This window comes from Tachypleus tridentatus, chromosome 3 (genome assembly GCF_004210375.1).
Source record: "Tachypleus tridentatus isolate NWPU-2018 chromosome 3, ASM421037v1, whole genome shotgun sequence".
Lineage (NCBI taxonomy): Eukaryota > Metazoa > Arthropoda > Merostomata > Xiphosura > Limulidae > Tachypleus > Tachypleus tridentatus.
This window is the reverse complement of record NC_134827.1, coordinates 107,765,286-107,788,239: the sequence shown is the minus strand read 5'-3', so window position 1 is coordinate 107,788,239 and position 22,954 is coordinate 107,765,286. Positions and strand designations below refer to the sequence as shown.

Sequence of the window (22,954 nt, the reverse complement as noted above, 5' to 3'; positions counted from 1 at the left end):
TAAAGACAAACTTCATGTTCAACAACCAAAACTATATACAAACAAATGGCCTAAGCATGGGCAACCCAGTATAACCAGTTCTAGCCAATATTTTTATGACACAAGTTGAAACACAAGCAATTAACACAGCATTACATCCACCACTATACTGGTACAGATATGTAGATGACACGGTTGCGGGATTCAAATCTACAGAACACACACTTAATTTTTTCAATCACATTAACGCTATACATCCCAACATTAACTTCACATGTGAACAGGAAGAAAGCAATCAAATATCATTTCTTAACCTCAAAATTACAAGAACCGACACACGATTTAAAACAGAAATCCACCGAAAAATCACCCATACTGGACTATACATTCCTTGGGACTCAGCACATGAAACAAAATAAAAAACTCAACATACTAAGAAACCAAATAAACACAGCCATAAAACTATGCTCACCAGATAAAATTAACAATGAATTAGACAAAATAAAACAATACTTCATCAACATCAATAAGTTTCCCCCACAAACCGTAGAAAACATTATACACACACACCTAGACAGAAAGCAAAATCAACCAACTAAAGTAAATATATCTCACGAATCAAAAAATCACGAAACCATATACTGCTGCATACCATATATTCCTGACATCAGCAAACAAATAACCAACATTTGGCAAAAACTAGTAACAAAATATGACATTCCAATTAATACCAAATTTATTCAAAACCCAGGTGCAAAACTAAGGTCTATACTATGTAAAAACTACACTGACAAACACCACACCAACATTATTTATAAAAGACAATGTGATAACTGCCACGACTTCTGTATTGGAGAAACAAGCAGAAAAATGGAAACCAGATTCAAAGAACATAAAAAAGTCACCTTCACACGTTTTCGAACACTGCAAGTCAAATAAACACAACATAACCATAGAAAACACTCAAATACTAAATAAAGAAACAAACATACAGAAACACAAAATTAAAGAAGCCTTACTTATACAACAACTTAAACCCAAAATAAACCAATATAAAGGAACGCCTTTATACCTATATTAATATAATAAAATAAAATTATATATTCAAACATCTAACACCGCCCTCTATATTCCGACACTCAGTTACACAACCCCTTTCAAACATGTGGTCAGCTTCCGGTCAGTTACCTCTTTCTTTGTGAACCTGACGATGACCGAAGAAGGTCGAAACGTTGTTCGCTCTTCTATGTAAAATATTTTCTCAACCCAAACGAGCCGTTTTTGCATATAAACTTCGACGGCTTTGGTCGGACTAAATTGTACGATTTGATGGTAACTAAGGCTCAGAAAGTGAGGGACAGAATTTTTTTGAGTTTAGTTAATTCGACGCGAACCATCAAACCTCAGCACGTTACCCACATGACGACACTCGCTTCTACCCCACCCCCCAAAAAAAAACCCAACAAAAATGTAATTCGTCGAGTAATATGCTTGTTTGTTTTTTTTTAATTTCGCACAAAGCTACTCGAGGGCTATCTGCATTAGCTATCCATAACTTAGCAGTGTAAGACTAGAGGGAAGGCAGCTAGTCATCACCACCCACCGCCAACTCTTGGGCTATTCTTTTACCAACGAATAGTGGGATTGACCGTAACATAATAACACACCTAGAGCTAAAAGGACGAGCATGTTTGGTGTGACAGAGGTTCCAACTCGCGACCCTCAAATTACGAGTCGGGTGCTCTAACCACCAGGCCATGCTGGGCGCCGCGTACTACGAGAATTACAAGTTTATTGGCTGGTAATTTTGTATTCAGAAGATGCGACTTATCAGAAACTTTTCACACTTACCAACAGGCGTAAGAATATCATACCGGCTGTTCGTCGTCGTGTCTGATATGAAAGTTGTGCCCACTCTCCGAGGAAGGAAGTTGTCTTGATAGGATCCGGATGTTGTGGAGGAATGTAAGCTATTATTTGATAAATTATCGACAGAGAGAGACAGTGTGGCGTATGGCAGTGTTGACGACTGGAGTGCGACTGCCAGTGAAGATGAGGTGACGGGTGTTAATGATGTCGAACCAGGAGTTGCTGTTACTCCTGATGCTTCTGTTAACACGGAATAAGAGTTCTGACACGAGATCCTGGGCTCGGAATTCTGAAATTTGGTTCCTGAAGTGGATGAGGTTACTAATGTTGAAGAATTACTATTTACACACGCAAAGGTCATGGTGGAGACCTCGGATAAAGAGTGGTCAGCTTCAAACCCTTCGATAGGCACTAGTGATGGGTCCTGGATTAATAGAGGGGATGATATAGAAAAGGGGTGGATTTCTTCCGAGTTAGCAGTTCCTCCACTACTATTTGCAGCCCAGTGTTCGTCATGTCCTTTCCTGTTTTTCTTACAGAGAGATGTGTGGATTTCTTCAATGTGAGATTGGGAAATCAGCAACTGGGTGATGAAATCGCTGTTTTCTATTTTAGTCTCAACGTCGTCAAAAATGTTGTCCAGTTCCAAACACGGATCCTCCAAGAACTGTCTCATGATTTCTTCGGAGAGTTCCGGAACCACACTACGCAAGTCATTGTGAGACTGTTCTTGAAAAACATCTGGTTGGTGTTGGACATTGACGTTGGGTCCACTATCCTGAAGAACAGTATAACATTTTATTTAATTTTTGAAATGTTAGTTGAATAGGAAAATCACAATAACACTTGAAATATAGTGACAATAAATTGGTATTTATTATTATTTAAAATGTGAAACCCGACTTTTAGTACAGTGAATCAACCCGATGGTGTTGTGTTACGTTCACGTTCATAGGCTTAACCGGCACAACGAAAAAATAAAACTTCACTTTCCAAACTAATCTAATGTTTGGAAGTTAACCTACGATATATTTTTTGGAAACTGCATTAAGTGAAATCATCTAAAACAATCCATGCAAACCAATGTTCATAAAACTTTTTATGGTATAGTTACAGTAATACTAGGCGACATCTAGTGGTAACTATAATAACTATAGAACATAAGTGGCGATGCCACTTCCTTTCTTATCCTACAATATTACAATGATTTTAAATGTCCTGTATTTCGGTTTATCCCCACTTTCTGTGCCCAAGTTTAAGGTTAGATAATAACGGAGACATGTTGGTGTTAACACTCACGAGACAGGAAACGTCCACCATCTTGCCATCAGCATCAGGACACCACAGGCAATCACTATCAGAATAAGGCATTTCACAGTTCGGTTCTCGTGGGGTTTGAAAGCGCTAAAGAATGAACAAAAATACAAGAACAGTTACGTAGAGAATACATAAATAAAACACGAGATCAGTTGAATATAAAGGTACATAATACAAAGCTAACAAATCACGGGTTAGGTTTAATATTGGGTACATAACACAGATAAGCCACGGGAATAGTTGAATATAGAATACATAACGCAGAACTAAAATAACAAAACCGGTTGAATATAGAATACATAATGCAGAACTAAAATAACAAAACCGGTTGAATATAGAATACATAATGCAGAACTAAAATAACAAAACTGGTTGAATATAGAATACATAATGCAGAACTAAAATAACAAAACCGGTTGAATATAGAATACATAATGCAGAACTAAAATAACAAAACCGGTTGAATATAGAATACATAATGCAGAACTAAAATAACAAAACCGGTTGAATATAGAATACATAATGCAGAACTAAAATAACAAAACTGGTTGAATATAGAATACATAATGCAGAACTAAAATAACAAAACTGGTTGAATATAGAATACATAATGCAGAACTAAAATAACAAAACTGGTTGAATATAGAATACATAATGCAGAACTAAAATAACAAAACTGGTTGAATATAGAATACATAATGCAGAACTAAAATAACAAAACTGGTTGAATATAGAATACATAATGCAGAACTAAAATAACAAAACTGGTTGAATATAGAATACATAACGCAGAACTAAAATAACAAAACTGGTTGAATATAGAATACATAATGCAGAACTAAAATAACAAAACCGGTTGAATATAGAATACATAATGCAGAACTAAAATAACAAAACTGGTTGAATATAGAATACATAACGCAGAACTAAAATAACAAAACTGGTTGAATATAGAATACATAATGCAGAACTAAAATAACAAAACCGGTTGAATATAGAATACATAATGCAGAACTAAAATAACAAAACTGGTTGAATATAGAATACATAATGCAGAACTAAAATAACAAAACCGGTTGAATATAGAATACATAATGCAGAACTAAAATAACAAAACTGGTTGAATATAGAATACATAATGCAGAACTAAAATAACAAAACCGGTTGAATATAGAATACATAATGCAGAACTAAAATAACAAAACCGGTTGAATATAGAATACATAATGCAGAACTAAAATAACAAAACCGGTTGAATATAGAATACATAATGCAGAACTAAAATAACAAAACTGGTTGAATATAGAATACATAATGCAGAACTAAAATAACAAAACCGGTTGAATATAGAATACATAATGCAGAACTAAAATAACAAAACCGGTTGAATATAGAATACATAATGCAGAACTAAAATAACAAAACCGGTTGAATATAGAATACATAATGCAGAACTAAAATAACAAAACCGGTTGAATATAGAATACATAATGCAGAACTAAAATAACAAAACCGGTTGAATATAGAATACATAATGCAGAACTAAAATAACAAAACCGGTTGAATATAGAATACATAATGCAGAACTAAAATAACAAAACCGGTTGAATATAGAATACATAATGCAGAACTAAAATAACAAAACCGGTTGAATATAGAATACATAATGCAGAACTAAAATAACAAAACTGGTTGAATATAGAATACATAATGCAGAACTAAAATAACAAAACTGGTTGAATATAGAATACATAATGCAGAACTAAAATAACAAAACTGGTTGAATATAGAATACATAATGCAGAACTAAAATAACAAAACCGGTTGAATATAGAATACATAATGCAGAACTAAAATAACAAAACTGGTTGAATATAGAATACATAATGCAGAACTAAAATAACAAAACTGGTTGAATATAGAATACATAATGCAGAACTAAAATAACAAAACCGGTTGAATATAGAATACATAATGCAGAACTAAAATAACAAAACTGGTTGAATATAGAATACATGATGCAGAACTAAAATAACAAAACTGGTTGAATATAGAATACATGATGCAGAAGTAACAAGTCACAGTATTGGTTAATTATGACACATAAAACACAAGAACAATATTTGAATCTCACACTCGGCTTACAGCTAACCAATCATATGTTAGACCGTTGCATCAGACTTCACCTCATAACGTTTCACTGTCTACTGATAAAATTACATTCCATATTAACAAAATTTCATACTTTGCTAATAAAGCAGACTATTAAACAGACGAAAATATTTTAATGAATTTAAGATTAATTACCCTAGTTATTACCAGTCACTTATATACTAATATATTGAAGTTATTACCAGTCACTTATATACTAATATATCGATCAACAGTATTACAAATTAAATAAAACATTGTTGTAACCATTAAACGTTGCAAAAATGAAAATCTCGCCAATAGGTAGCAGCACAGTACACGTAGACATTTTTATTGTTTGGTTTGAATTTAGCGCAAAGCTACACGAAGGCTATCTGGGCTAGTCGTCCCCAATTTTGCAGTGTAAGACTAGAGGGAAGGCAGCTAGTCCTCAAAATCCACCGCCAACTCTTGGGCTACCATTTTACCAACAAATACTAGGATTAACCGATACATTATAATGCCCCCTAGGCTGAAAAGGCGAGCACGTTTGGTGGGGCGAGAATTCGAACCCGCGACCCTCAGATTACGAGTAGATACAAACAATAACAACTAGTAATACTCGAATTTGACAAATGCATAATGTACCACAACTGAATAAATCAGCAAATTAATGGTATTTTATTATCCTACGAATATTTTATGAACGCTATACTAGATGGCGCTATGCAGCACAAACCTTAGACGTTCGTTGTTTATCACAAAGCTATAAAATGTTTATTATAAATCCGGGTTTCAGCATTATAGGTCTTCAGTTTTACCGCTGAGCCACTCGTGGGCACGATAATTATATAAAGATGCTTTGTTACTATGAAATAAAATTTAATTATTGCTTCTGAACTCCGAAAACTTCCAATAGTCAGCGTACGTTAAGATAAACAATGTCTCCACCAACTTACTAAATCAAATAGTGAACAGCATATAGTATTAGCGAAATTTCTTTAACAATAAATAATTTTATAAATACGTAATTACTTGAGCAGAATAACGTAGACTTTCTTTCAACACACAAAGTTTGTCGTGTTTTTTCTATAACACTTCGTGATGCATATTAACTCGAGAGTACAAGCCTTTAACATAAAACGAAATAATTTGGACTCATAATTTGTTTCTAATGTAGGAACCAATATTTGAATTTATTAGACAGTTTACTCTAACGAAGAGGAGATTCTGTCTTGTAACGTACACTTAGCAAACAAATCAGCTGGTCACCCAAATTGTCAATCTATAAACAGTATACGCTGACGAAGTCGGTTTGTAAACCTCTCGGATTACTGAAATAAACGTACCAATGAGTGTGCAATGTATAAGTGGATCTTACTATTTAGCCTAAATCGTGAGCACTAAAACCTAAACTAAAAAATAACAACTGTTATTCCTTAACTGCGCACAGCTGATATAAACAGACCTTGACATATACAAACGCAGAATAAGGTTTGTAATATATTTGTAGATGCAGTCTTTTGGAGAAACACGAAACATTTCGAACTGCAGGTTTTTGTTGAATGTTGAATAGAATTATTGTTGTAATAAAACTGACTTTTACATACAGTAATGTGAAACGTCTACTCTGTTCTAATATCTAACGAAAACATGAGATAAGCAATTCATAGGAAGGAAGATCCCCTTTAATATATAGTACTAAACGTCCTTTACCCTTTAAACAGAGAATGTTGCAGATAGCAGCACCAGCTGATGATGGCCGCTGTTTAAGGGTTAACCTGCAATACAACTGAGAGTTAAACTCCCTTTAACCTGTTAACTGCCAAGTATTTCAGCTGCTACAATACAACTCTAATGCTTCTTCATTTTGTAACTTTTTTCGTGACGCCATTTTGGATCGAAAGTGAAACAATTTGGAAGTAGGTCAAATGCATGTATGGTTCTGACATCTAGCGTTGAAGTTAGGTATTATTGAGAACGAATTAACTCGTCCGTGGCACTGTGTTACCGATCGGCTTTGACGAGTTATCTCGTCTCCGGCACTGAACATGTTAACCTACAATATTAGTGAGTGTGAAACTCCTTTACCCTACAATACTACTAAAAGTGAAACCTGTTTAACCTGCAATACTACTGCCAGTGAAAAAAAAAGGATAATAAAACCTTCTACAGGTTTCAGGATAGCTTCACTTAGAGAGAGAAAAGCAAAAGCAAATTTACTTTAGATTTATTATTAAAATATAATATAAAAAATAAAAGGTGGCGTGACAACTTATAACTAGTGTTATTACAGAACTAAACACCAAATTTTTGAAAACATTGAAACTACAGAGAAATTTCAAATAAATATTAATTCTACTATAGTTTCACTTTGGTAACTTAAATTACAACTATTTAAACAAGTCATTTCAATAAAACATGAAATACTTAGTGCAACACGAACATATATATTTATATATATTTGTGTGTTGGAAAAGCATAACTCACAATACGAGTACTGCTACCTTCTAATTACGATATTCGCTTATTGTCCAGAGTATGCATTGCAAAACCAAACAGACCTGGTACGACTTGAAATCTGCGGGATAGTAACCTATCGGAAAAATACGTTCCCCCTTTCAGCTGAGAGGGCGTTATAGTATGGTAGATAATCGCACTATTTATTTATAAAAAGAATAGCCCAAGTTTCGGCGGTGGGTGGTGTTGTCTAACTGCTTTCCACCGAGCAGCGAGGGCGTACCTTCGCGTGGCACGAAATTAAAAACAAACAATAATTTCCATTATGGCGAGTGTTTGGCAACGTTTAAAAGTTTTCCCACGCTAAAAATCTAGAGACAGAGAGAAAAACTCGATGTAACAAACTCATGACAAAGAACACAGTTTTGTTTCACTTCTCCTATCTATCACTCTCTTGTTCGGAGTTAGTTGGAAGTCACTGTACGGGGCAAGGTCCAAAAGTCCATCTTTCTGTTCTAATGTGCGACACAACCGAAATTTGACACAATCGTTCTGGATCAACTAAATATAGTAACAGTACAGTGTGACGTAATTAGATCACGCTGAAAATGATAAGTAAAGCAACTTATTTATTATACAACTACCGAGATAAACTTGAACGTTGCTTCAAAGGATCGTTTGACCTTCAAATTTAGACTTACATCCTCTTTCCGGTAGCCCTAGCGGCAAAACTAAGTAACTGTTAACACTAAAAATCAGAATTTTAATATTCGTAGTGGGTAGGGCACAGACTGTGTAACTTTGCGCCTAACAATAAACGCACGTTTTTAAGTTATCTATTTAAAAATTGTACGTTAGTTTAACAATAAGCCGCGAGATGTCGCAAGCATGCTTGTGTTTTGAATTTCACGCAAAACTACACGAAGGATATCTGCGCTAGCCGTCCCTAATTTAGCAGTGTAAGACTAGAGGGAAGGCAGCTAGTCATCACCACCCACCGCCAACTCGCGGGCTACTCTTTTACCAACGAATAGTGGGATTGACCGCCTTAACCCACTTAGCCATGCCGGGCCGCCCCCAGCTTAAGTCTATTGAATTATTATAAGAGTGACACTTTCCAAAACCAGTAACTGACATTTTGTCCGTAGTGTTTTGTGAATTTATGGTTTAGGTTTTTGATACCTTAACATGCTCGATGTTACCTTTTTGAACGAGTCAACACGACTTTTAAATAATCTATATATTTATTATCTGCGTTTATTAAACTCAAATAAAGCTAACGCGCGCGCACACATACACACACAAACGTTTTGACCTCTATACATCCATAACAGCCCCCCCCCCCAGTGGCTCAGCGGTATGCCTGCAGACTTGTAACGCTAAAAAACGGGTTTCGATACCCGTGGTGGGCAGAGCACAAATAGCCCATTGAGTAGCTTTGGGCTTAATTCAAAACCACAACAACAACATTCATAATAAAAATAGAATAAAAACAAGCAATGGAAAGATAGTTACATAACCCTATTTTCATTTCGCATATATTTTTACACAGACCAGTACGAAAAGCGTCTTTCGATTACTTTTTAAAACAATGGAATACAGACAACCTCGTTCTGTCTGTTTTCTTCTATGGAACCATAACCCTGGTATTTTGATACTGATCGACTTACAATCTCAACACGGTAATTGAACAACATCATTCAGGCCCTGTAATACAACACCCGAAATATGATTTACACAAGCCTGTCTGTCTATCCCTTCATTTCTCTGTCTCTCTATCTGTCTCTCTCTTTTCCTACGAAATGGGCTTTTCTCATCTCTTTGTTCCAACATTGCGGAAAATTCGATTTTTCTTTAGCAATAGTAAAATTTAAAGATAAAATTCAATTCTAATGAGTAAAACCAGCAATAAATAAAACATGTTGATATCTGATAATTATCAACACCAAGTGACTCTTATTGGATCTTAAAGTGCGCGGCACACTTTTGTGGAAATGGGACGCGAACCACGAACCCTCGTACATCTTATATATATACTACGAACCACAGTGTCTATCCAAGCGTACGTCTATCTTCCACTTAAAAAGCTGTGCACGCAGACGAACCTCAACATTCACTTTTAAAATGACGATAGAACAGATTTGAATAATGTTGATATAAAATTACATTTCACAAGCAGTATATTGTAGACTACATTGTTAGGAAGTAATCACACTACCATTCATATTTCAAAATTTGACATAAACAATAAAAATGTAGATTTACTGTATCTTGTTGTTTAGTATCTCTTAGTATGGCTGGAATAGTCAATAATTATTTTTTGTAGTGTGTGTGTGGTGTAAGTACCTCAGAACTTTGTGTCTGAGTAAAACCAAGAGTGTAACATAGTTAGCTTTTATAAAGTTCGTGAAGTAATTTAAATTAATAGATTAACTTTCCTGACACTGGGGACGGGTACTTTTGTTTGTGTCACTGGGGGACGGGTACTTTAGTTTGTGTATTATAATCATTAGAATTCTTCTATAACTTGACAGTTTTGATAGAAGTACGTGTTTTATAATTTATCGTAGAACGATTCCATAGTGCAGAGTGTAAACGGTTCCTGAGCGTTGAATTTATTTCAATTCACAGACCAGACATGGTCACCACTAGATGCACCCGGTCCGTCTGCAAAAGTGTTATCACACCACGACAGTCTAGAGCGACCAATAGTTTACAGCTAATATTTTAATAATTAAAAAATAATAAAAAATATCCTTTCTTACTTTGTATTCTACAAGATCTTCCTTGTTCCACAAGTGTGCAAGATGCCTTTTGTCGATAACTTCACCATACCCCTGAAATGGATCAGAACGTATATTAGTGTCACTACTTTGCGAATTTCGCTCATAGCTACTCGAGGGCAATCTGCGCTAGCATTCCCTAATTTCGTAATATAAGACTCAAGGGAAAGCAGCTAGTCATGACTACCCACCGCCAACTCTTGGGCTACTCTTTTACAAACGAATAGTGGGATTGACCATAAATTTATAACGTCACCATGGCTGAAAGTAGATCATGTTTGCTGCAACGGGGAGTCGAACCCACGACCCTCAGAATGCAAGTAGAATGATTTAACTGATCTATATGCCGGATCTATATTAGTATAAATCTACCTTACACATTATTAATAATTTATATCTCGTGTAACAATATTAGGTAGTTAATATTAGAAGCAAGTCAAACGTTTTCAAGCTTATATACGTCAACTAAAAACTTCTCTCAGTGCTCTACGTTATCTGGACATAACCATCAGGGCATGCACACACAGCAGACATCACTCTGAATGCAGAATCTGACGTCCTAACACGCGATTATTCATTTCCTCATCCACCCACCCATATTATTCCTTTTCTTGTACCACCTACTGAGCTTAAAATAAACATGTTATTGTTTTTATTCGCGACTGTCCTGAGAAGTGTTTACATGAAAATATTTCTAGATTTCTTCTCCATAATTTTGAACTGTCTAATTATGATACAATAAAACTACCTACACCCGGCCAACGCGTAAAATGATACTTCCCATGCATACTCGAAAGCAAAAGTTGTTCTTACGTTACCCACATGGGCGCATTTAACTGCCCAGCACCTCATATTTACTTTCATTCTTTATGTTAACTAGAAATTATGAAAGTAAACAAATAAAAAGTATTCCAATAACCCAAAGTGAGAAATGGTTACCGGTGGGGCAGCGGTAATTGTACGATTTACAACGCTGAAATCAGGGGTTCGATTCCTTTCGGTGAATACAGAAGATAGCCCAATGCGACTTGGTTTTAACACACACAATTAGTAGTATCACATGGATTCAAACCCAGGTTCCCAACTCCACAATCCACAGCGGTAGCAAGGGTCAACCCGCGCCCTTTGTAAATAAAAAAAATATCAAGAATTTTGGAGAATTCTGTCTATTTTAATTAAGGTAATGGAAGTTAGGACCTGACCGTTATAACTATGTCTATCCCTCTGAACTAGCTAGTATTGTTCATCAGTACCTGTACACAGCTATTTTATTTGTTCGGATATACATACAAAATTACACAAGAACAGTCAATAATAGTCTTTGATTTCCAAGTGATAGACTAGAGAGAAGACGACTAGTCAATATCACCCTCCGCCAATAAAAGAGTGAAATTTTCCTATTATTCTTATTACACACTCGCGATCTGAAAGGATAGAAAACAATTTTTCGGCAACGAGATACGAACCATGAACCATCAAACGTGTGTTTCTACCCTTATACTAATCTTATAATAATATGGCGTTTCAACTGTAACATGTGTATCATAAATTGTCACTTTCCTCTAACGTTGGACAGTGGAAGTGGTTTGACGAATTTTCTTTGGTCAAAAGACGTGACAGGAAGAATTTCATCACGTCATAAAAGGACAACGTTTTTCAAAGAAAATTGTTTCTACGACAGCAATTAAAGCCAAGTAACTTAAATCTTCTAACCTAGCTGAACCTCGTGAGATTTTACTGGGATTACGGACGAAAATGTCGTTAACCGCAACAGTGCTCAACTAATGAAACAATACATACTAATCTTTACAAGTAGAAACGTAAGATGAGTGTATTTAATGAATTATCTCTTCTAATAGCGAGGTTAATTTTTAGTATCGCTCTAGGTACGTAACTCACTATAATCGGAGGTTATTATTCTAGGGCTATGTTGGTGCAACAAATATTAGGAGTGGAACTTGTAATTCAGCTAGAACTAAAGTATTTCGTTCATTTAGCGACATACGAGTAAACAGCCGACATTAAAAACGTCCATAATGTTTCGCTGTAAACATGAAAAATGTCTTACGTTTTAGCGCAAGGAAAATAAAAAGCTCCCTCTCGCGACGATTCCTGGTTAAATAAATTAGAGTTGTTCTTTTTTAATGGCCAACCCATGGTGTGGAACTTGGAGGACCACCAATAAGCATGAGAATGATGTTTCGTTGCAAGAACTTGAGTAAACCATTTTTTAATAACCCAAGGACAAAAACCAAGTACAATCCAAGCTTCTCTACATCCTAAGAGAACCAACTGGAAACATAAATTGTTATCTGAACGAGTCCATGTGTGTGTGTGTGCGTCTGCTTATAACTTGCGAAACGCCGGACTGATTGTCACCATACTCGATAGTTACCTTTAAGATCCCCGGAGAGTGATACGAGGGGGTAAGCTTTCGGCTATGAACCCCTAAACGTCTTTCCCGTGTATTTCACGTCGGATATTAGTCCCCCACATGTCTTCCCCGTGTACTAAAGCCGGGTGTGAGCCCTCCCCCACATGTCTTCTCCGTGTATTGAAAGCCGGGTGTGAGCCCTCCCCCACATGTCTTCGCGTACTGAACGGGTACTTCTAATGAAATCGTCTATACCAGCGTTTCCCAAGCTGGGTTCGGCAGAACCCTGAGGTTTTTCACTATAATCCACAGATTCCGCGTGACAATTGTGTGTGATGAAGCCAAAGTAAGGGTCAGCCCGGGTTCGAATATGGTTTAATTATAAATATAAGAAATAAAAAATAACTCCTACAGATGTATTTGTCTATGTAACTACCTACTGTACAAAGACGATATAATAATTTCCAATTTCAACATAAGAACTTTAAAGCTCAAAAGTATCCCGTGGCCGAAAATGTTTACGAAACATTCATCTATAGTGTCCCCTTGTGGGTCAGCGGTAAGTTTGGGAATTTTAACGCAAGAATCCAGAATTCAGTTCCCCGTGGTATTCAGTCTATTGTACACCTCCATGCTAGAAACAAACAGAACTTACTAAATCGTCCAAATTCATAAATTATTGGTTTATCCATATTATGTAGACGTCCAGAAATGCAAACCATTGTTACAAACAACTCTGTTTTCCCAAAACATACGAGTTTCAGGAGTTGCTCTCCAAGTAGATACGTCAGGATATGTCATACATGTAAATAGTTCGTAATATTACTACTACTGTTCTTATTTGGGGGCCGTTTTATAATAATGACCTGTAGTTTCTTAATAAAAACGCGTGCGTGTTTTCTTATAGCAAAGCCACATCGGGCTATGTGCTGAGTCCATAGAGGAGAATCAAACCCCTGATTTTAGCGTTGTAAATCTATAGACTCACCGCTCTACGAGCGAGGGACGTCATCAAAACACGGGTTTACTAATACTTGTTTTATTTATTCATTGAATACAAGTAAACCTCTGCAAAAAAAACTGTTTTCAAACAAATTCCAATAAAGGGACGCTACGAGTAAACAACAAATGTGGTTTCTTAGAGTTTGGATTTCTTTCAAAATACCATTTATCAACAGGTAAAACCGTGGGGTTTACGGAAGTTCCGAGACTAAACATTTCACCCCATTTCTTTCGGACTTTGGTATCAAAGGTAATGCATCTTTGGGAGATTGCTAAATGAAAATAACAATAAAAAGAAAACATTACCAATTTTGGAATTTTTTTCAGAAAGATATAAAAAGGTCCAATACTAATGCCACTTACAGTGTTTGTAGAATAACCCCTCCCCAGAAGTGTCATAAGTTGCTCAAAGGATTAGGGACTCGGCCCCACAGACGTGGACAGTTTGTGGGTTTCAGTATGACATCGATCATGGTTTTCTGTTCTGACTTGTCAAGGGCAACTACTAGGGGTTCGTGGCACTCTTTAACAGAATTGAGGCAGGACCCCATGTGCCACTTCCAAGCTTACGCCTACCTTCTTAATCTCAAAAGATGACCCAAAACATCAGAAACTTTACCTTCTCAATACCTATTCATTATCAACGCCTAAACCATCGTAGTTTACCCTCCAAATTCTCTGTGTACACAGAGGGTAAAAAAAGGACAACCCTCTCAACCATTCTAGATTATCTCCAAGTTCCCTTTAGATACATGTAGTTTACAAGATGGTAAAGGGTGTGGACAATTCCACAACCATTGCAGGTCATCTCCAAGTTCTATTCAGATAACACTATGTAAAAAGATTTTTACTTTTTCTTGTTCCTTGACAGAAAGTGTTATTTCCCAATTGCTTATGCCTAATGTAAATGGAAAAGACCTATTTCCCTCTTCAAACTTTGCTTTTGTGACCTGAATAATGAAATTCTCAAGTTTACCCATTTTCCAGAACATTCCAATAAGATTCAGTGCTGAGTAACTGATAGAGAACATTCTCGAACTTAAGATAATTTTCAAGAACCTTTTAGAATTTTCTAGAACTCTCCATAGTAATATATATACAGGGGCTCACCACTCACCACATCAGTTTAGTTCTAGCTGCCTAAGTGAACACATAGACCTATCTGATTTTATCAGAGATGGCATCAAGAAGCTGCAAGCATTCTGCTATGTATGTGGCCAATTTATCAAGACAAAAGTGAAAAAGTACTCTGTGACAGCATCTGTTAAAATGTGTGAAGCCTACAAGTCATATTTCGACATGCTTGTCGGGTATCAAGACAAACCCTGGGCACGTGCAAAAAAACTCTAGAAGGTAAGACGAACGATTGCTTGAATAGTAATATTTTATATTATACAAATTTTAGACCTTTTAAAATTTAAACATCTTTTAATTTATTTTTTTTCAATTTCTAATAGTATAGAAAAATATTACATATAAAATATTTTGCATGAACCTCTTACACATTAGTTGTGGATGAAATAAGTTTACTCTTTATACTAACAATTTTATTTTACTCTTTTTGCAGGATGGTACAGAGGGGAAAGAGAGCCATGAAGTTCGTTATTCTAAGAATTTGGTGTGAACCCATTGACCACTCAAGCAATTGCTACTTCTGCATGGTGGACCTTTACAAACGTCGGGCTGGCAAGAATGCATCTGCTATCATGTATCTGAACCTTCCATTATCCATCGCCCCAATCCCACACTGCCCTGGGCTTCCTGTACCTACTCTACCAGAGAGAAATCAGCCATCCTCAGAAGAGAACAGCAAATCAGAAGAGGAGGTAGACGTTGCAGGTCCAGATTACAATTTCAGAGGTGCAGCTGGTGAGAGAAACCCATACTACCCCAACCAAAGAGACCTAAATGACTTGATCAGAGATCTTGGTCTAACAAAGTTGAAAGGCCCGGCATTGCCAAGCGTGTTAAGGTGTGCGAGTCGTAATCCGAGGGTTGCGGGTTCGAATCCCCGTTGCGCCAAACATGCTCGCCCTTTCAGCCGTGGGGGCGTTATAATGTAACGGTCAATCCCACTATTCGTTAGTAAAAGAGTAGCCCAAGAGTTGGCGGAGGTGGTGATGACTAGTTGCCTTCCCTCTAGTCTTACACTACTAAATTAGGGACGGCTAGCCCAGATAGCCCTCGACTAGCTTTGGGCGAAATTCAAAAAACAAACAAAGTCGAATGCCGATACTATATCTGGGAGCTGATACGTGAAAATGATTTACATTACTGTCGCAAATCTCGAAAAACTACTCACTTCTAAACATTTTTGTATAACTTTAGTATAAATACATGTAAATCTTGATTCATATGTTGTTTCATTCAGACCTTATGTAAATGAAAATGTGCAAATTTGCTTGTTTTTACATAGAAAATAGGTTAATTTCTAAATTTCATTGTCCACAAAAGCAAAGTTTGAAGGGAATAATGGTCATTTTTTGTACTTTTACAACATAACCAGTTAAGAAATAACATGTATTATCCAGGAACACAACTTGTGTTACATAGTGTAACTTACAAGTACGTAAAGGCAGACCATCTCTCAACCACTGTAGTTCACTCTCCAAATTCTCTGTGTACACAGAGGGTAAAATAGGACAAATCTTAAACCATTGTAGATCATTTCCAAGTTCTCTTTAGATAGTGTGCAAGATGGTAAAGGGGGATAATACCTCTTGTAGATTATCTCCAAGTTCTCTTTAGACAGTGTGCAAGATGGTAAAGGGAGATAATACCTCTTAAAAATCATTTTCAAGTTCTCTTTAGACAGTGTGCAAGATGGTAAAGGGGGATAATACCTCTTGTAGATCATTTCCAAGTTCTCTTTAGATAGTGTGCAAGATGGTAAAGGGAGATAATACCTCTTGTAGATCATTTCCAAGTTCTCTTTAGACAGTGTGCAAGATGGTAAAGGGAGATAATACCTCTTGTAGATCATTTCCAAGTTCTCTTTAGACAGTGTGCAAGATGGTAAAGGGAGATAATACCTCTTAAAAATCATTTTCAAGTTCTCTTTAGATAGTGTGCAAGATTGTAAAGGGGGATTATACCTCTTGTAGATCATTTCCAAGTTCTATTTAGACAGTGTGCAAGATGGTAAAGGGAGATAATACCTCTTGTAGATTATCTCAAAGTTCTCTTTAGATAGTGTGCAAGATGATAAAGGGGGATAATACCTCTTGTAGATCATTTCCAAGTTCTCTTTAGACAGTGTGCAAGATGGTAAAGGGGATAATACCTCTTGTAGATCATTTCCAAGTTCTCTTTAGATAGTGTGCAAGATGGTAAAGGGAGATAATACCTCTTGTAGATTATCTCCAAGTTCTCTTTAGACAGTGTGCAAGATGGTAAAGGGAGATAATACCTCTTGTAGATCATTTCGAAGTTCTCTTTAGACAGTGTGCAAATGGTAAAGGAGGATAATACCTCTTGCAGATTATCTCCAAGTTTTCTTTAGATAGTGTGCAAGATGGTAAAGAGGGATAATACCTCTTGTAGATTATCTCAAAGTTCTCTTTAGATAGTGTGCAAGATGGTAAAGGGAGATAATACCTCTTGTAGATCATTTCCAAGTTCTCTTTAGATAGTGTGCAAGATGGTAAAGGGAGATAATACCTCTTGTAGATCATTTCCAAGTTCTCTTTAGACAGTGTGCAAATGGTAAAGGGGGATAATACCTCTTGCAGATTATCTCCAAGTTCTCTTTAGACAGTGTGCAAGATGGTAAAGGGGGATAATACCTCTTGTAGATCATTTCCAAGTTCTCTTTAGACAGTGTGCAAGATGGTAAAGGGGGACAATACCTCTTGTAGATCATTTCCAAGTTTTCTTTAGATAGTGTGCAAGATGGTAAAGGGAGATAATACCTCTTGTAGATCATTTCCAAGTTCTCTTTAGACAGTGTGCAAGATGGTAAAGGGGGATAATACCTCTTGTAGATCATTTCCAAGTTCTCTTTAGACAGTGTGCAAGATGGTAAAGGGAGATAATACCTCTTTAGATCATTTCCAAGTTCTCTTTAGACAGTGTGCAAGATGGTAAAGGGGGATAATACCTCTTGTAGATCATTTCCAAGTTCTCTTTAGACAGTGTGCAAGATGGTAAAGGGAGATAATACCTCTTTAGATCATTTCCAAGTTCTCTTTAGACAGTGTGCAAGATGGTAAAGGGAGATAATACCTCTTGTAGATTATCTCCAAGTTCTCTTTAGACAGTGTGCAAGATGGTAAAGGGAGATAATACCTCTTGTAGATCATTTCCAAGTTCTCTTTAGACAGTGTGCAAATGGTAAAGGGAGATAATACCTCTTGTAGATCATTTCCAAGTTTTCTTTAGATACTTTACAAGAGGGAAAACAGAATCAGACAACAATACAATGGGTATTTAAGTTTCTCGGATAAACATATATATTTACACTAACTGCACATCTCAGTATAAATATTGTTGTAAGAATAGTAAAAAGCACGTCTGTTCCGTTAAATATTGTTTTATATTTGAGAGATAGTTTTCATGTATTTCTTTCTCGCCAGTAAATCTACAACGTACAGTATATTATTATCACCTTTTAATAAATTGTGTTTTAATATTAACTTTACAGCGACTGCTACGTTGGTTTTCAGACTTACAGACAAGACATACGAGTAAACAGACAGATAAACGTTAACATGGGTCGACCAGCTGTAACAACGTTCATGTCTGTGCTTGTGCACACTGCGGGATAAAACAGATCTATTATTTTAACGAGACATTTTATGAAATTAATTAAACAATAAACTGCTAATGGCCTAACTAATTGTCGCGGTAAATAAAACAACATTATATAACCGTTTCATGAAACTTTTCGAGTAGAAGCGCTTAGGGACAAGGCTCTACGTCACGAACGTTTCCACCGTGTCTGACCACGAAACCCACGTCGTACGAGTATTAAAGACGAGTTCTACCAAGTTGGACTTCCGTATTCTAGTAACATCACGACGTATCGTCGTACTTTCTCGCAACTTAAAATACTTAAGCAAAGTTAAATTGGTATAAATGAGTGAATAGTTCATTAAAATATACACAAAACTTACATACTGTTTCTACACCAGAAGGTTGATCGATCACATGGGCGAATCGGATACAAACACATTCCACAACAAGTTAGCTAGCTGGCTTTCTGACAGACGCGCGTGAATGATTCTTAGTGACGCAATCAACGTCGCAGCGAACACAAATAAGGGTTTTATTTTTTGTTCTCTAACGGAACCAACCAGTACCTACGAAGATATGATAGTTTTGACAATGAAGCATTAACAAACCCTTAATCCCATAGGATATAATAATATTCACTGAAATTGTTTTTACAATAAAGTTCAGGTTTTCCAGTTAAATGAACCAGCCCCCCCTGGTGAGCGTTTTGCCTGTAACAGCAAAGGTATTCAGCTACTTGGCTATTTCTCTAATGTGACTTTTTAATTTCGTAAACAAAATAGCAGCTATTATTAACATCTGAATGGTACAAAACACATACTTACTTGGTTGGTCGATCTGTTACAAACTTTCGACGGTATAGAATGTGCGAAGCGCAAATTTGAATATTGATCGACTATTTTCTCACTAGAGGGCAGTAATATATAGAAAAAACTATGGAATATTGTTAGATTTAGTAATTTCATTAAAGCGAAATATAAATATAAAAATTCGCAGAGGTAGAGTAACATGAAAAATAATAAAATGTTACTTCTGGAACATTAACAAATTGCCTTTAATTTAATTTATATATTTATTGCTGTCAGGGGGCGTTACACGTACATATATGACGTCGAGTATATGAATTAATAAACACCTTTCACCATTGCAGCTAATTGTGTAAATTCTGATGCAAAACGTTCACACGAGCCATAAATTAAGAACACAGAAACAATTATTTTGTTTCTTACATATTTCAACATTAAGTCCCGCGGAAAGCTAATCTCGTGCTATCTGTTGCAGCTTTCACCAGTGGTAGATTAAAGGGAAATGCTGTCAGCAAACATCACCCACCGCCAACTCCTGGGCTACTCATTATTTCACATATTTTCCGATAGGTGTTGATCCCTCTACACGTAACTTGATAGTAGTGTCTTAAAAACCACATCACGAAGAACCTACCAACATTTAAACTACGTTACATCTGATCCTCATTATATTTAAAGCATGGCTTAGTGTACGCACGTTAAAAATTTTAACGTTGTAAGTCTGCAGACGTTGGGTTGAGCCAATGGGGGCTAAAAGTTATGAAAGGGTTATTAGAGAAATTACGTTAATAGATTAGGCCAAAAAAATAAAAATTAGTGTAACGTAACGTAAGCAACATTACAAAGACTGATACAGAGACACCTATGTTTTGTCTTTCACTTTTATATTTGACCCCACGTTCCAAAGCAATAATGGAATAATTGACTTAATACTTACAATATATGAGGTTTAAATATCATTTTAATTCTCTTGTTGTCTTGAAGATACTTTCATTTGGTCACCAAACAGTCTAGACATAATGGAACAGGTGTGGCCTTCGATTGGCCGAAATAAATAAAGATCTCGCTTCGCTCTCTCAAGCTGTGGGCGTGGTAAAAGAGTGACCATAAATCCCACTAATCCATTCTAGACTTGGTGATGGGTACGACTGCTTTCTCCTATTTCTTTGTATGCTTTGTTTTGAATTTTGCGCAAAGCGACATGAGAGCTATCTGCGCTAGCCGTCCTTAATTTTGTAGGAGAGAAGGCAGCTAGTCATCACCACCCACCGCCATCTCTTGAGCTACTCTTTTACCAACGAATAGTAGTATTGACCGTCACATTATAACGCCCCCACGGCTGATAGGACGTGCATGTTTGGTGTGACGGGGATTCAAACCCGCGATCCTCAAAGTACGAGTCGTACGCCTTAACGCGCTTGGCCATGCCGGGCCCAGAAATGGAAGATGTTCCTTGTTTTGATGTGGATTTCTCTGCGCTCCACGAATTTCTTCCGCTTTTTGTACTGTAACTGAGCGTTCATAAACTGAATAAAAGAGGGAAATGGACTTTGTGGATTTATCTGTGTGACGTCAGAGATCGTTTATCTGCAGTGGCTTAAATTTCTGGGTCCGATCACTGTGTTGTACAACTATGTAGTTAAGCAACTAACCAATACACATTCATCTTGAAGGGACCAGTATGGCTTGGTGGTTACAGCGCTTGATTCGTAATCTGTGGGTCGCTAGTTCGAATCCCAGTCACACCAAACATGCTACCCCCTTCAGCTGTGGGGGCATTATAAGTTACGATAAATCCCACTTAAAAAGAGTGGTCCAACAGTTGACGGTTGGTAATGATGACTAACTGCCTTCTCTCTAGTCTTACACTGCTATATTAGGGACGTCTTGAAACAAAACCACTTTGAATTACATTTAATATACATTAATCATTATTAATTAATTTCAACATTTACTTTAACACACTGAAGTCCACACTTTCAAAACTGGACTTCGAAATAAATATTTCACTGCAGGACACCGTGAAAACCGTATACAAAAAAATTAAATTCCTTTCAGTTAGTTAGTTTGTTTTTTGAATTTCGCACAAAGCTACACGAGGGTTATCTACACTAGCCGTCCCTAATTTAGCAGTGTAAGACTAGAGGGAAGGCAGCTAGTCCTCACCACCCACCGCCAACTCTTGGGCTACTCTTCTACCAACGAATAGTAGGATTGACCGTAACATTATAACGCCCCCACGGCTGGGAGGGAGAGCATGTTTGGCGCGAACCCGCGACCCTCAGATTACGAAGCGCACGCCTTAACGCGCTAGGCCATGCCAGGCCCATAAAAGTTCGAATTTTGAGCTCATGTCCCAAAACAAAAAAAGTTTGTCAAAAATTTTTTTCGCATAAATAGAGGAACCCTCTTATCTTTTATAGAGGGTGGCCCGTAAGTCCCTACCCATCCATACATCTTATGTATCCAGTGTATCTGTGTGCTGTCCCTCATTCTCACTGCATGATATTATACGACGCCATGTTCTGCGAGACATTTTCAAGTGTAAATGGGCTTACATCGGCCATATTTCTCTGAAAAAAAAAAGAAACAAATTTATAATACATGCGTAATTGAATATAACATAATTGCATATGGATGGGTAGTGACTTACGGGCCACCCTGTATATGTACGCATAAACAAGGAAACCCTCTAACCTTTTATATATGTATAGCTTGTTATAATCACATACAGACCGAAACAAAAATAAAAACGCTGCACCAATTGAAAAGCTCACCGGGTACAGGCTACAATATGGGATATAAAATGTACACAAGGTTTGGGAGGTGAGCGCCGATGTAGGACCCACATTGCGGTGGAGATACACCGTCTATCAGTTTTAATCTCCGTTCGCTAGTCTTACATTAATAAATAAAATAAAGGAACAGAAATTAGGAGAGCAAGAAGTGCGTGCTCACGTTCACAACGTCCAACATCTGTATCACCCTTCACTTCCTGCAGACGGTTGTGGAAAGGCAACTACTCTCCAAAGTAAACAAGAGGAAGTAAAAAAATAAATGAAAAAATCAATTAATAAGGTACTACCACTAAGTTACTGAAATAAACTCATCTCCTGAAGTTAGCATTCCAACATCCATTATGGTAATAAAGCACAAATTAGACGAATTACACTAGCATGAAGGGTCCCAACCAGTTACCTACACTAACTAGTACAAGTCCCAACCATTACGTTGTGGGCTTCAGCACCCACATCTCACTCTCCTAATGTCGATTTCTATTTCTTTATCTGAGACTGGCGAACGGAGGTGAAAACTAATAGACGGTGTATCTCTACTGGAATGTGGGTCCTACTTTTTCAACCACCTCCAAAACCTAGGATACATTTTATATCTTACATTATAGCTTGTACCTTGGGAATCCTTTCAATTGGTGCAACGTTTTTTATTTATGTTTACGATTGTTTTTGTTTATTGGAAATTATCATTTGTCAGAGGTTTCC

At 36.7% G+C, this 22,954-nt stretch overlaps 1 protein-coding gene across 1 annotated transcript in view; it reads right to left on the bottom strand.

Moving 5' to 3' along the window:
* LOC143247701 (uncharacterized) overlaps positions 1-19,572 on the bottom strand; it is a 93,922-nt gene extending 74,350 nt beyond the window's left edge. Inside the window, exons 1-4 of the mRNA XM_076496107.1 lie at positions 19,473-19,572; positions 10,521-10,592; positions 3,148-3,252; positions 1,831-2,626 (exon numbers count right to left, since the gene is read on the bottom strand). Of these exons, the coding sequence (XP_076352222.1) occupies positions 1,831-2,626; positions 3,148-3,219 (868 nt within the window). The 5' untranslated portion in view covers positions 3,220-3,252; positions 10,521-10,592; positions 19,473-19,572. The remainder of the gene's footprint in view (positions 1-1,830; positions 2,627-3,147; positions 3,253-10,520; positions 10,593-19,472) is intronic.
* Positions 19,573-22,954: the final 3,382 nt, after the last annotated feature.